This window comes from Pavona decussata, unplaced genomic scaffold, assembly GCF_977016875.1.
Source record: "Pavona decussata unplaced genomic scaffold, jaPavDecu1.1 SCAFFOLD_21, whole genome shotgun sequence".
Taxonomy (NCBI): domain Eukaryota; kingdom Metazoa; phylum Cnidaria; class Anthozoa; order Scleractinia; family Agariciidae; genus Pavona; species Pavona decussata.
The window spans coordinates 2,562,501-2,574,996 of record NW_028145444.1 but is presented as its reverse complement, the minus strand read 5'-3'; the positions used below and the strand labels follow the sequence as shown (position 1 = coordinate 2,574,996).

The window sequence follows — 12,496 nt, the reverse complement described above, 5'->3', positions numbered from 1 at the left end:
GGGAAATATAGCGAGAGGAAAGCCTTTTTAACCTTTTCAATAGTTAGCAGCAGCGTTGGCGTCGTAAATACAAAACAAACTATTGCGGGTTTTTATTATGCTATCCTGTAGATATCTAACAATTATTCCACTCGCGCGCGTTGAATAGGAGATGATAGAAAGCCAATGAGGCGCGTAGCGCCGAGTTGGCTATAATCATCTTATATCCAACAAGCGCGAGTGGAACAATTGTTTTATTAGAAACAACCAATAAATATTGCTAGATCTTGCTGATCTCGCTTTGCAAGAACAACCAGAAAACAATTTAATGGTCGCTATTTCTCGGGCATGGTATAATGGCTCATATGATGATTTACCATGACCGCTAAGCCAGTCAAAACTCTGAAATTGCATTATCCAATGATCACGTTTTTAATAAATATGTGATATTTATTCCCCTCTCTTGGTCGTTTCAAAGTTTGTGGACTTAGTATATATTATGTCTCTCTTCTCCTCAAATTAGCATTCTTATGATTTTACCACTTTAATCTTGGTGCAGCTGACCAAGAATGAGCAAACCACTCCTAAGAAAACTGAGCTGAACATTGATACACGGACATCAAGGATTATTGTGAAGACAAAACATGGCCAAGCGCGGGATCTGGCCACCAACTATTTAACACCTTACCGTGTCGAAACGTCTGATTCAGAAACCGTTTAACTGTTACAATATCGCTATGGCAAATAAACCAGAAGCATATCTAGGTGATATCAGATTTAATTGAGGGGCTGGCTATGAAACCTTGCCATCTATAATTAAAGATTAATGAAACTAGCACTTTTCAGGCCTCTTACTTTAATCGTATTGTTAAGATCCGGAACTATATCTGTAAATTCTCACCCCCTACCAGTTTTTCAACTACTGCTTCCTTCCGCAACTTTGTTACTGAGCACATGTTTCACCTTTTGCAGAATCACTTTGACATATTCTATCCCTGTACCTGGTCAATTGTGCGATCCTGCCCCTGCCATCCCTAGTTTTTTTAGCGTCTTTTGGTTGATCGTGTTTTAATTATTATTTGTATCATGGGAGGTGCCTCGCATGGGTCCTCGCGTCCCGTTCGCATCTCCCCTTTTGACCTTATCACTTTAAATCACTTTGCACAGATATTTCATTTCTTTCTGGCTGTTTAATTTGCTGTATGTAACATGTGTAATGGTCAATAAAGCGGTTATAACAAAGACGCTGCAATTCATGTTGGAAAGGCCGCTATCGTGCGCAATAATAGGGACTTTAGGGAGCTTTAGCAACGACGACGATAACGGGAACGCCACAAAACAATAGGCTTAATGAGTAAAAACAATCGTTCAGCACGTGCGTTTTATGTTTTGGTAGATTTCTTTGCCGTTCTCGGCCAAACAAAAACGTGAAATGACCAAATTCAAGGTTTTTCGAAGAACGTGAATACACGACAGGGAATTGTTCATTATCCTTCGTTACTTGAACGCCGTTCCAATCAATTTATTCCCCGGATACTTCGCCCATATTCTACAAGTTGAACTAATTGGAATAATCGCGAAGTAATACACGTCACGCGAACTTATATTTTAAGTGACGTTTTCGTTGACGTTGCCGTCGTCGTTGCTTAAGGTCCCTAAAAAGAAACCACGACGGCAATGCCAACGAAAACGTCGCTAGAAAATATAAGTTCGCGTTACTTGTACTACTTCACGATTATTCCAATGCGTTCATTCCAATGATTATTCCAATGATTATTCCAATGCGTTCAACTTGTGAAACTTTTTAGGGTATTGAGTCGAAAAATATGGGAAGAAGTACAATGTTAGTCACCTGATTTGGTACCTCTTAAGGGCCGTTTAAACGGTTACAACATTTGCCCAACATTCGTTGAACGGATGTTGGGCAAATGTTGAATAATGAACGGAGTGTTCAAACAGTTTCAATGCCATTCAACATTTTCAAGAACAAAGGAAATGTTGAATCGATTCAACCAAGCACACTTTCAACAAGCTTTCAACATTTTTTACGCTTTCAACAATATTGAACGACCTGTTCAAACGCCCCGACGTTTGGTTCAACAACTGTGTTGAACGCATGTTGAAGCAAATGTTGAAACCGTTTAAACGAGCCCTTAGAGGTAAAACTGATTGTTCGGACCACGCCCACAAAACAAAGTCCTCCGCATATTCCCATTTTAAAACTCCTACCATACATTGTGAGCGGAGACAATATCTGACATAGTCACCTCAGTTCGATTTTTTCTTGACTTATGCTTACTGAATCGACATCTGGGATCGATATGCGGAATATCCTTGAGCGCGTTACTCGATCAAGACGAAATCAAACTCCCATGCGTGACTGGATGATAAGTCGTATTGGATATCTTCAGGCCTAGCCAAAGGCCAAAGGGAACCTCCACTCTTAAAGGAGATATCGTTTAAAATGCTCTAAATATATTAAAAGGAAGATATTTCGTAGAAAAAAAGTATTCTTCTCACCTCAAATATTTTTTTTTTCGGCGTCTAAAGAAGGCCCTCGCGGCCGGTTCAAACTTCCCGCGGTCGCCATCTTGATAGGCGCGCGAAGCAGTCTGGGCTTGTGACGAAACTTGGTTGCTCGGCTCGGCGATATCAACCATATGAGCAAAATGCCTCACTGCGATGCAGTTGATTGCAATATTCAAGCCAAAAACAAACAAAAAGATCCCAATATTCGGTTCCATGTTTTCCCAAAAGACGAAGAATTACGCCAGGCGTGGATTCATGCTATCGGGAGGACATCTCTACCGGCAAATCCGTGTTTATGCTCTAAACATTTCGAAGAACATTGCTTTAATGAGTCTTATCTGATGGAAGTGCGACTGCTTGGAACAAGCCGTATGTTGAATCCTCTTAAGACAGATGCTGTTCCGACCTTATTTTCTCACAGGCCTGCAGTTCCTGCAGTTCCTTTGGCCTAGCCTGCCATGCAGACGTTCTTAGTGGTTCGTCACGCGTTCCTGCCCCACGAACCTCTGCTGAAACGAACAGCCACTTCCGTTCGTCGACTGCAGACCAATTAGGAGCCGTTTCCCAACTTTGGGTAAGCTCGTGTTTGATATTAAAAATATTACCCGAGACAGGATGGCGGACTTAAATGTTGTTTTTGGTCATGTGTGCCAAACGTTTGGTATAAGGGAGTTGAATGCGTATCAAAGAGAAGTCATAGTGCAATTTGCGCAGACGAAACCTGATGTGTTCGTAAACCTTCCAACTGGTCATGGAAAGTCACTTATTTATCAAGCTCTATCGTTTGTTTACAATTTAATTCTTGAAGCTGTTGGTCACTGATTGTTGTTGTGGTTTCGCCGCTTGAAAATCTTATGAAAGACCAGGAAGACAAACTGGCAAATCTTGGAATTCTTGCCGCTTCTCTCAGTGAAATCACTGAAGAAAATGCAAAGGGTGTTGTGGAAGGAAAAATTTCAATCGTATATGCACGTCCGGAAGCGGGGTTGAAAAATATCTCCACGGTTGATGATTTTCATTGTTTCGAAGTATGTGATTGGCTTAACTTGTCATAATGAGTCAATGCTGATTGGTCTGTTCAGACAAAGGCAATTTGCCGACGAACGGAAGTGGCTGTTCGTTTCGGTTGAGAAAAGATAACATCGACCTAAGGGAGGTGACGTCATCGGGTTATTCTTCGGAGCAGCTACGAACCGAGATCCGATTATACCGGAAATTGACCCGCATTCACTCTCTTTCAGTAGTAATGGCGGACGACGTCGGAGAAATAAAGACTTCGAACGTTTGTTAGGATTCGTTATGGTAGAATACAGAGTTCTTTCTACTTTCGTTTCTCAGCGTCTGAACACTGACCTCAAGGATTTTACGTTCGATTTGTGGAAGAAACGTGGAACTATGAAAATAGTCAAGATTTGCTCAGGTAACATCGACCTACGGGAGGTTAACATCGACCTAAAGGAGGTTAACATCGGCCTACGGGAGGTTAACATCGACCTAAGGGAGGTACGTTTTATAGCACCACGTTTGTATCGTATGTGTTATACTGGCACAATCGTACACATGGAAAACTTACAATCTTGCAGGAGCTTTTCTAATCATTGACCTGAGTGTCATTTCATTTATTACCAACTCATAACATCCACCTACAGGAGGTTAACATCTACCTAAGGGAGGTACAGTGGCTCACAGTGTACATTTTATAACTTATGTATTATAAAAGTCAATTCATAGGCATAGAAGCTTACTCTCTAGCAGGGAAAATTGGGATCATAAGGAGCTTTTCTATCATTGACTTGAATTTCATAAATATTTTCATTTTTACCAACTCATAACATCCGCCTATAGGAGGTAAACATCTACCTAAGGGAGGTTATGGTATTATAATAAGGAAGGATGGACTTGAAGAAAGCTTACGAATCTTAAGGGGCTTTTGCATTTCTTGTACATGCCATTTTAGAATAAATTTATTTATAAATAATAATAATAATAATAATAATAATAATAATAATTATTATTATTATTATTATTATTATTATTATTATTATTATTATTTGAAAAGCCTTTTAATCTCACTAGAATGAGATTTTTATTTACACTCATAACGTGGAATACAGTGAAAGGCAATTGTTCTCTTGTTGTTGTTGTCGTTTTTTTCTTGGTTGACCCCATCAACCTGTAATTTCCACATTAAATTTTGCTAGAAGTGACTGTTTATGACTGTAGAAATGATAGATCATTTTTAAAAAATATAACCCTTAATATGTCAGAATTTATTTTAATTTAATTTGTGATCTGACTTACAAGAGGTTTGACTGTTTGACTGCTTCATTTTTTATTTGCCATTAACCAAAAAATACAACATAAATACATTAAAGATGATACACAATATTCCTACTAAACTATTTACAAGATGAAATGTGTTAAAGGCTAGGAAGCCTATATAGAAGCTGCCTGGGGCTTATTAACTATAGGCGTCCTGGAACTATAGGATAAACCATAGAAGTTAATGGCACTGAATGAAAATTCCAATTAATTTTTTTTTAAAAGAAGAAAAAAAAAAAGAAAAAAAAGAAAAAAAAAAAAGAAAAAGGTGTGTAGCTCAACAAAGAGTCAATTTAACTTAGAAAGAAGGAATTTTCCAAGTCTTTTGCCAAACTGATACTTTCACTGTTTTGAATTTCACGACTGAGCGAGTTGAAAAGCGTAGGACCTTGAAACCGAATTGAGAATTTTCGAAGATTAGTTCGACAATAAGGTATATAGAAGGTATAAGGTATATGTGGGAGCAGGGATGGCGCAGTGGTGAGAGCACTCGCCTCCCACCAATGTGGCCCGGGTTCGATTCCCGGTCTTGGCGTCATATGTGGGTTTAGTTTGTTGTTGGTTCTCGTCCCTGCTCCGAGGGTTTTTCTCCGGGTACTCCGGTTTTTCCTCCCTCCACAAAAACCAACATTTCCAAATTCCAATTCTACCTGGAAACAGTGGATGGAAGAGCCACCCCGTGGATTCCACTGAAATTCCTATTCTATCCTATTTATAGAAAAGGTTGAAATTTCTTGTATTATAAGGATGTATCTGGCTTGCAAGAGTAAACATATCGTGAAAATAATTTGGAAGTAAGCTTCTTTTAAAAAGATACATAAATTTACCTATTTGGTATAAAGAAATGTCAGAGAATTTTAAAATTCTCCTGTTCTTTAAAAAGAACACCAGTATGAGCATCAAAAGAAACTTTAGATATTATTCTGATTATCTTCTTTTGCAGAACAATAATCCGATTTAAATTAGACTGATATGTCGATCCCCACACAGAAACACAATTACCAATAAATTAAGTAAGGGTAAACTAGACTATAGTACAAGGAGCGTAAGGAGGTTTTGGGAAGGCAAAAACTAGACTTATAAATAATACCTATTGATTTTGATATTTCTCTAGAAACACTAAGAATGTGAGGCTTCCATGACAAATGCTCATTGAGGATAACACCTAAAAATACTGTCTCTTTCACACGTTCAATTGCATTGTTGTCAATTTGAATAGATATATCAAGTGTTTTCCTCCTTTGGGGTGGTCTAAAAACCATAAAATTTGATTTTTTAAAGTTAATGGACAGGTTGTTTGCTCGACACCATTAAGTTAATTTAAGCATTTCAGAATTCAAGATTCCAGGAAGCAAGTTAAAATCTTTGTGGGAGAAAAATATGTTTGTATCATCTGCAAAAAGAATAAAATCCACGACCTTTGACACGTTACACAGATCATTTAAATAGAGTAGAAAGAGTAGGGGACCTAGTATTAAGAACCCTGAGGGACCCCACACTTAATTTTGCAAGACTCCGAACTGACACCATTAAATTCCACATATTGTTGTCTATTGCTTAGATAGCTTTCGAACCCTCTAAGTGAAGTGCCACGAACACCATAATGCTCCAATTTTGAAATCAAAATGTTATGATCAACGGTGTCAAAGGCCTTGGACAAGTCTATAAAAATACCAACTGTGCATTCCTTATTGTCAATGGCGGAAGAGATTTTGTCATATAAACAAGTAAGAGCATAAGCGCTAGCCGTGGAGTGATGCTTGCGAAAACCATACTGATTGTCAGAGAGAATGTTATGATTATTAAGAAACCTTAAAAGACGATTGTACATTACCCTCTCATTGCTTACTACAGTACATTAACAATATTGGTTTTATTTTATTTCTTTTCAGAATGCAATACTTAAACTGCACAGACCGCTGAAGAAACAGCTACTTCAAAGACACCTATGACTCATTAATTCCACAAAAGACATTGTGTACTCAATTCATACGCATAGAAGCTTACTCTTCAGCAGGGAAACTTGGGATCATAAGGAGCTTTTTTATCATTGACTTGAATTTCATTTTATTTTTACCAAGTGATAACAATTCCACCTGCGTATACAGGAGGTAAACATCTACCTGAGGGAGGTCATGATGTTTATAGCACCATGCAAGTATGTATTATAATAGGGAAGAATTGACTTGAAGAAAGCTTATGAATTTTAAGGGGCTTTTGCACTTCATGCACAAGGCCCTCACAACCCTCTTGATTTAGGTAATTCACTTACTATCTCGAATTGTAGGCAAAAACTTAGAGATTACTTCCAATCAAATTGTGAATTCATGTCCTTTTGAACTCTCGTATACACGGCTTAGCTTAATTTAATATTTTATTTGTTATTTATTTAATTATTATTTATTATTATTATTATTATTATTATTATCACCACTATTATTAACATTAATATTTATCTATTTATTTATTTATTTATTTATTTGTAAACTGTAAAGTAATTGCACCATTTTGACCAATCTCCTGTATGAATTGTGCCATATAAGCCCCTGGCTTCGGCATCTCAATATCGATTTACAGGTATTACTTATTACCATGCACTCTCTTGTATTATCATTATGAATAAAGAGCATTATATATTATATTGTCTCGGTTGTTCAATAATTATTGTATTCAAACAGAAGAAAAAAAAAGAGAAAAGTTCAAACTCTCCAATGCCAAAGGTACAGTGTAAATTCAGTTCAATTTCTCTACCTCAGCCAAATTCAATTCCCTTCTTCCCAGGCATGGTACATGGTCAAATGCCATGTGGGAGGGGGGGGGGGGGGGGGGCAAGGCATTTATTTTTTGTTCAAATTTGACTTGTTCTCCTACTCATGACAAAGTTCCACCCATATTTAGAAGCATAGAGCTTACTTGATAACAAATGACATGTCATGAGCTTGAAACATGAAAATGAAAACATTTAGGGGTGGTCATTTGGATCTTTCGAAAAGCACACTCAAAGGTTCATGGCATGGCTCAATTTCATTTTGACCTTTACTTGAGGTACAGATTTGTTGACTTACAAAATAATAGCTCTTTATGTCATATCATTTTGACTCAATAGCCATAAAGGTTAGCAACCATAACCTGTCATTGAACATGGATATTTGAAAGATACATTTCGATATCAGGTGAAAGATTAAGTAGAAGAAAGACCCTCAGTTATTTTTTGGGATTTCTTTTCACAACTGCTTAAGGACGGTGCCTACTTATAGCGAAGTATTTTTGCACGGTTTATCACTATGCGGGAAAAGCAGATCTTGTTAGTGGGTATTGAAAGCCAAATTTAAGGAAATTGGGGGTAACCACGCATTTTTTAGAGATAACCAAGCAACAATATTATTCTAAAAAGCAGCAAAATACAAAGCAATATATGGTGCTTTTTTCCAAATTGAAGCTTTACTATCTCTGAAAAATGCATGATTTCCCCCCAATTTTCTTTTTGGATACCAAAATCACTTGCTAAGTTCTGCTTTCTCCACATAGTTTTAAAGTGCGCAAAAATATCCCTGTAATAGTAGGCACCACCCATAGGAAACCCGAGTATCTCCAGATGCACAGAACGTATGCGCAGTAATAATAGTAGGCACCGTCCTTAAGTTCTAGAAAGGACTAAGAATCTTTCTTCCAATTAAACATTACTTAAAAATGTTGGTCATTTTGTATCTTTGCACTCTAAGTGGTACATATATACCAATCTACACCATTTCCTGCCAAAGAGGAACAAAATTATGACCATTTGCATCCAATCCATCATTATATGGGAGATCCTCCGTCAATTAACCCTACAAACTTGAATATCAAATTTTACATAATTTTGCCACATGACGAGAGGTCAAGCTTGACAATAACAGTTCAACAACATCTGTTGTACACAATGTCTTTTGAGTAATTGATGAGTCATAGGTGTCTTTGAAGTAGCAGTTTCTTCAGCAGTCTGCACAGTTTAAGTATTGCATTCTGAAAAGAAATAAAATAAAAACCAATATTAATGTACTGTAGTAAGCAGTCAAACAGTCAAACCTCTTGTAAGTGATCACAAATTAAATTAAAATAAATTCTGACATATTAAGGGTTATATTTTTAAAAATGATCTATCATTTCAACAGTCATTAACAGTCACTTCTAGCAAAATTTAATGTGGAAATTACAGGTTGATGGAGTCAACCAAGAAAAAACGACAACAACAAGAAAACAATTACCTTTAATCATCATAACAGCTATTATGCTATTTTAATGCACCTTCATTTTTTCTATTTAAACCCATAACACCTCTCACAGCAAATCTTTATGGCTGTAAAATTGTTTCATTAGATGAATATAAATGGCCCAGCATAGGTCAGTGTGTTGCCAAAAAATAATATTGATAATAATATATTATATTCCATGTTATGAGTGTAAATAAAAAAAAGAGAAAACTCTCATTAATCTCATTCTAGTGAGATTAAAAGGCTTTTCAAATAATAATAATAATAATAATAATAATAATAATAATAATAATAATTTATTATTATTATTATTCTTTATAAATAAATTTATTCTAAAACGGCATGTACACGAAATGCAAAAGCCCCTTAAGATTCGTAAGCTTTCTTCAAGTCCATCCTTCCTTATTATAATACCATAACCTCCCTTAGGTAGATGTTTACCTCCTATAGGCGGATGTTATGAGTTGGTAAAAATGAAAATATTTATGAAATTCAAGTCAATGATAGAAAAGCTCCTTATGATCCCAAGTTTCCCTGCTAGAGAGTAAGCTTCTATGCCTATGAATTGACTTTTATGATACATAAGTTATAAAATATACACTGTAAGCCACTGTACCCCCCTTAGGTAGATGTTAACCTCCTGTAGGTGGATGTTATGAGTTGATAATAAAATTAATGAAATCACACTCAGGTCAATGATTAGAAAAGCTCCTGCAAGATTGTAAGTTTTCATGCTTGCAAATAAGCTTTCCATGTGTACGATTGTGCCAGTATAACACATACGATACAAACGTGGTGCTATAAAACGTACCTCCCTTAGGTCGATGTTAACCTCCCGTAGGCCGATGTTAACCTCCTTTAGGTCGATGTTAACCTCCCGTAGGTCGATGTTACCTGAGCAAATCTTGACTATTTTCATAGTTCCACGTTTCTTCCACAAATCGAACGTAAAATCCTTGAGGTCAGTGTTCAGACGCCGAGAAACGAAAGTAGAAAGAACTCTGTATTCTACCATAACGAATCCTAACAAACGTTCGAAGTCTTTATTTCCCCGACGTCGTCCGCCATTACCACTGAAAGAGAGTGAATGCAGGTCAATTTCCGGTATAATCGGATCTCGGTTCGTAGCTGCTCCGAAGAATAACCCGATGACGTCACCTCCCTTAGGTCGATGTTATCTTTTCTCAACCGTTCGTTTCAGCAGACGTTCGTGGGGCAGGAACGCGTGACAAACCTCTAAGAACGTCTGTGTGGGAGGCTACTTTAGGCCCTGCATCAACGACAAGTCAAAATTGACCAATCAGAGCGTATACCATAATCAAACACAGGAGATTTTAAAAATTAAGGGGATTTGGCCGTGTATCACTGATCGAGCGGGGGAGTGGTAAGGTGATCCTGATTGCTGTAATTGATGAAAAAGTGTTGGAATGTCTCCCTCTACACCAACAATTCTGAGAATGTAGAATGAATTATACCCCGACTCATTTTATTTACCACAACAAGTACCTTCTTTCTTCCCTTGAGTTTTAAGTTAAATCTTCTCGAAATGATGTTCTCGCATGAGCGGGAAAACAGAAAACATTTCATTGCAGTTGCAAGGATAACGGGGGCGGTGGGGGGCAGGGGGGAGGGGGGGCTGGTGGGTATAGATTTGTCCTTTGAGGTAACAGAAATGAAAAGCTGACGTCGTGTCATGGAGAATTACGTCAATTTTCCTGCCCAGCTTCCACGTTGGACTATTTTCGGTCTTGAATTTTCAATGTTTAAAGCAGCAGGAAACTGTCCATATTGACTTATTAACACAAAGCCAATAAAGAAGCACCAACCCGATGTGAAAAAATGTAAAAGTGACGAGGATCAACTTCAAATTTATAATAAAAAGGTCCAAAAAATCTTAATTTTAAAAGGATGGCAACCAGACTCTTGTTGCCATGAAAACTTCAATTCACTTAAAAGGTCAATGAATTATCATTTCGAATCAGGAAAAAAATAATTAATTTGTGTCATTCTTTATTTACTCTTAATCAATTTCTAACACTCTACTTCGAACATTTCTTAGTGTTTTAATCTCAATTTAATCAGCTGTTTCAAATGTTTTTCAAACATCTTCTCACTCTTGCTTGCATTTGAAGCTGTCTTTCCAAACCTCCAGGTTTACATCAGGCAGCTTATCGCAGCTGACCATGTCTCTCAGTGATGTCTTGAGTAATCTCATAGGATCTCTTGCAATGGCAGCGATGTTGTCGCTGTTGCTGCAAATCACTTTTCCAAAGATATTTTCTAATCTCATCGAGCTGATACCTATAGCCGTGACTGTCGTTTGTTTCGAGGCCATAAGTTTCGATAGGAAATAAGGCCACCCATCACTCGTAGGGTTGTAGCAGTTGAAGATCCAGACCTGTGAAGAGGTTTATAAGAAGAGCAATTAGCTATTTTTCAAAGCTTTTCAGGTCCGATTTCATACATATCCATCTAACTATCCACCAAGTCATTTGACAAAGTACGGTATGGAAGTAAATAGTGTTTAAAAGGTACTGCCCTCACTATTAATTATCATTTCTATTGTTTTTTATGTAAAAATTGTAGTATGTTTCTATTATTGCACTTTTATTATTCTTTACTTTTTTTTTTTTTTGCTCTAGTTAGTTGCTACGTTATACGCCAGTTAGTTGCACGTGGCAGCGACCAACTCGAAAGCCTAAGCTCCTTTGGTCACTGCGCACATTTTTACTTTTCACATTTATGTAATTTAATGCTGTCTTTATGTTGCTTTTCTTATATATTGTAATTTCCTTTTGTTGTAAAACCATTGAAATAGTGCATAATAATAAAAACCTGATAAAAACCTTAAAAACCTCAAAAAACCTTAAACCTTACAGTATATATTACGTTCGTCTATTCATTCATTTATTCATTCATTCATTCATTCATTCATTCATTCATTCATTCATTCGTTCGTTCGTTCGTTCGTTCGTTCGTTCATTCGTTCGTTCATTCGTTCGTTCGTTGATTCATTCATTCATTCGTTTGTTCGTTCAATTCATTCTTTCGTTCAATTCGTTCGTTCATTCATTCACTCATTCGTTCGTTCTTTCGTTCGTTCATCCATTCGTTCGTTCATTCATTCGTTCATTCATTCGTTCGTTCGTTCGCTTATTCGTTCATTCATTCATTTGTTCGTTCGTTCGTTGGTTGGTTCGTTCATTCGTTCGTTCATTCATTCGTTCACTCATTCGTTTATTCATTCATTGATTCATTCATTTGTTCTGGCACCTGCGGTGCTGCCATCGGTTGCAGCCGTCGCACTAGTCCTTCTTGGCTCGGGCGAACAGTAGACTTACACGAAATGAAGAGGTCCATTATGAAGAAATTGACGACATCGACGAAGTTGATGAAAGTGATGGGACCAATGAGGC

General features: G+C 37.1%; 2 protein-coding genes and 2 long non-coding RNA genes across 6 annotated transcripts in view; 2 read left to right on the top strand and 2 right to left on the bottom strand.

Moving 5' to 3' along the window:
* The first annotated feature begins 2,648 nt into the window (after positions 1–2,648).
* On the top strand, positions 2,649–2,960 carry LOC146486214 (THAP domain-containing protein 2-like). Its single transcript, XM_085096907.1, has one exon. It carries the CDS (start codon positions 2,649–2,651, stop codon positions 2,958–2,960), a length of 312 nt encoding a protein of 103 aa, XP_084953033.1.
* A 685-nt stretch (positions 2,961–3,645) lies between these two features.
* LOC146486213 (uncharacterized) lies at positions 3,646–6,857 on the top strand. Its single transcript, XR_014859345.1, has 2 exons — positions 3,646–4,011; positions 6,723–6,857. It is a non-coding gene; the product is annotated as an uncharacterized LOC146486213 (long non-coding RNA).
* LOC146486212 (uncharacterized) lies at positions 6,689–10,335 on the bottom strand. Of its 2 annotated transcripts, XR_014859354.1 has the most exons (3): positions 9,892–10,335; positions 7,972–8,832; positions 6,689–7,928 (listed from the first exon to the last, which is right to left on the bottom strand). It is a non-coding gene; the product is annotated as an uncharacterized LOC146486212 (long non-coding RNA). The 2 variants fall into 2 exon arrangements; XR_014859350.1 differs by having other exon boundaries at positions 6,689–8,832.
* A 733-nt stretch (positions 10,336–11,068) lies between these two features.
* The window catches only part of LOC146486210 (uncharacterized), a 13,494-nt gene continuing 12,066 nt past the window's right edge, over positions 11,069–12,496 (bottom strand). For both annotated transcript variants that reach the window (XM_085099456.1, XM_085099448.1), the window contains exon 4: positions 11,069–11,478. In XM_085099456.1, the coding sequence (XP_084955582.1) occupies positions 11,191–11,478 (288 nt within the window). In that variant the 3' untranslated portion in view covers positions 11,069–11,190. The remainder of the gene's footprint in view (positions 11,479–12,496) is intronic.

What these genes read in the sequence shown, in the direction of transcription:
- LOC146486214 (XM_085096907.1), top strand. Translation starts at nt 2,649, where the DNA reads ATGCCTCACTGCGATGCAGTTGATTGCAATATTCAAGCCAAAAACAAA.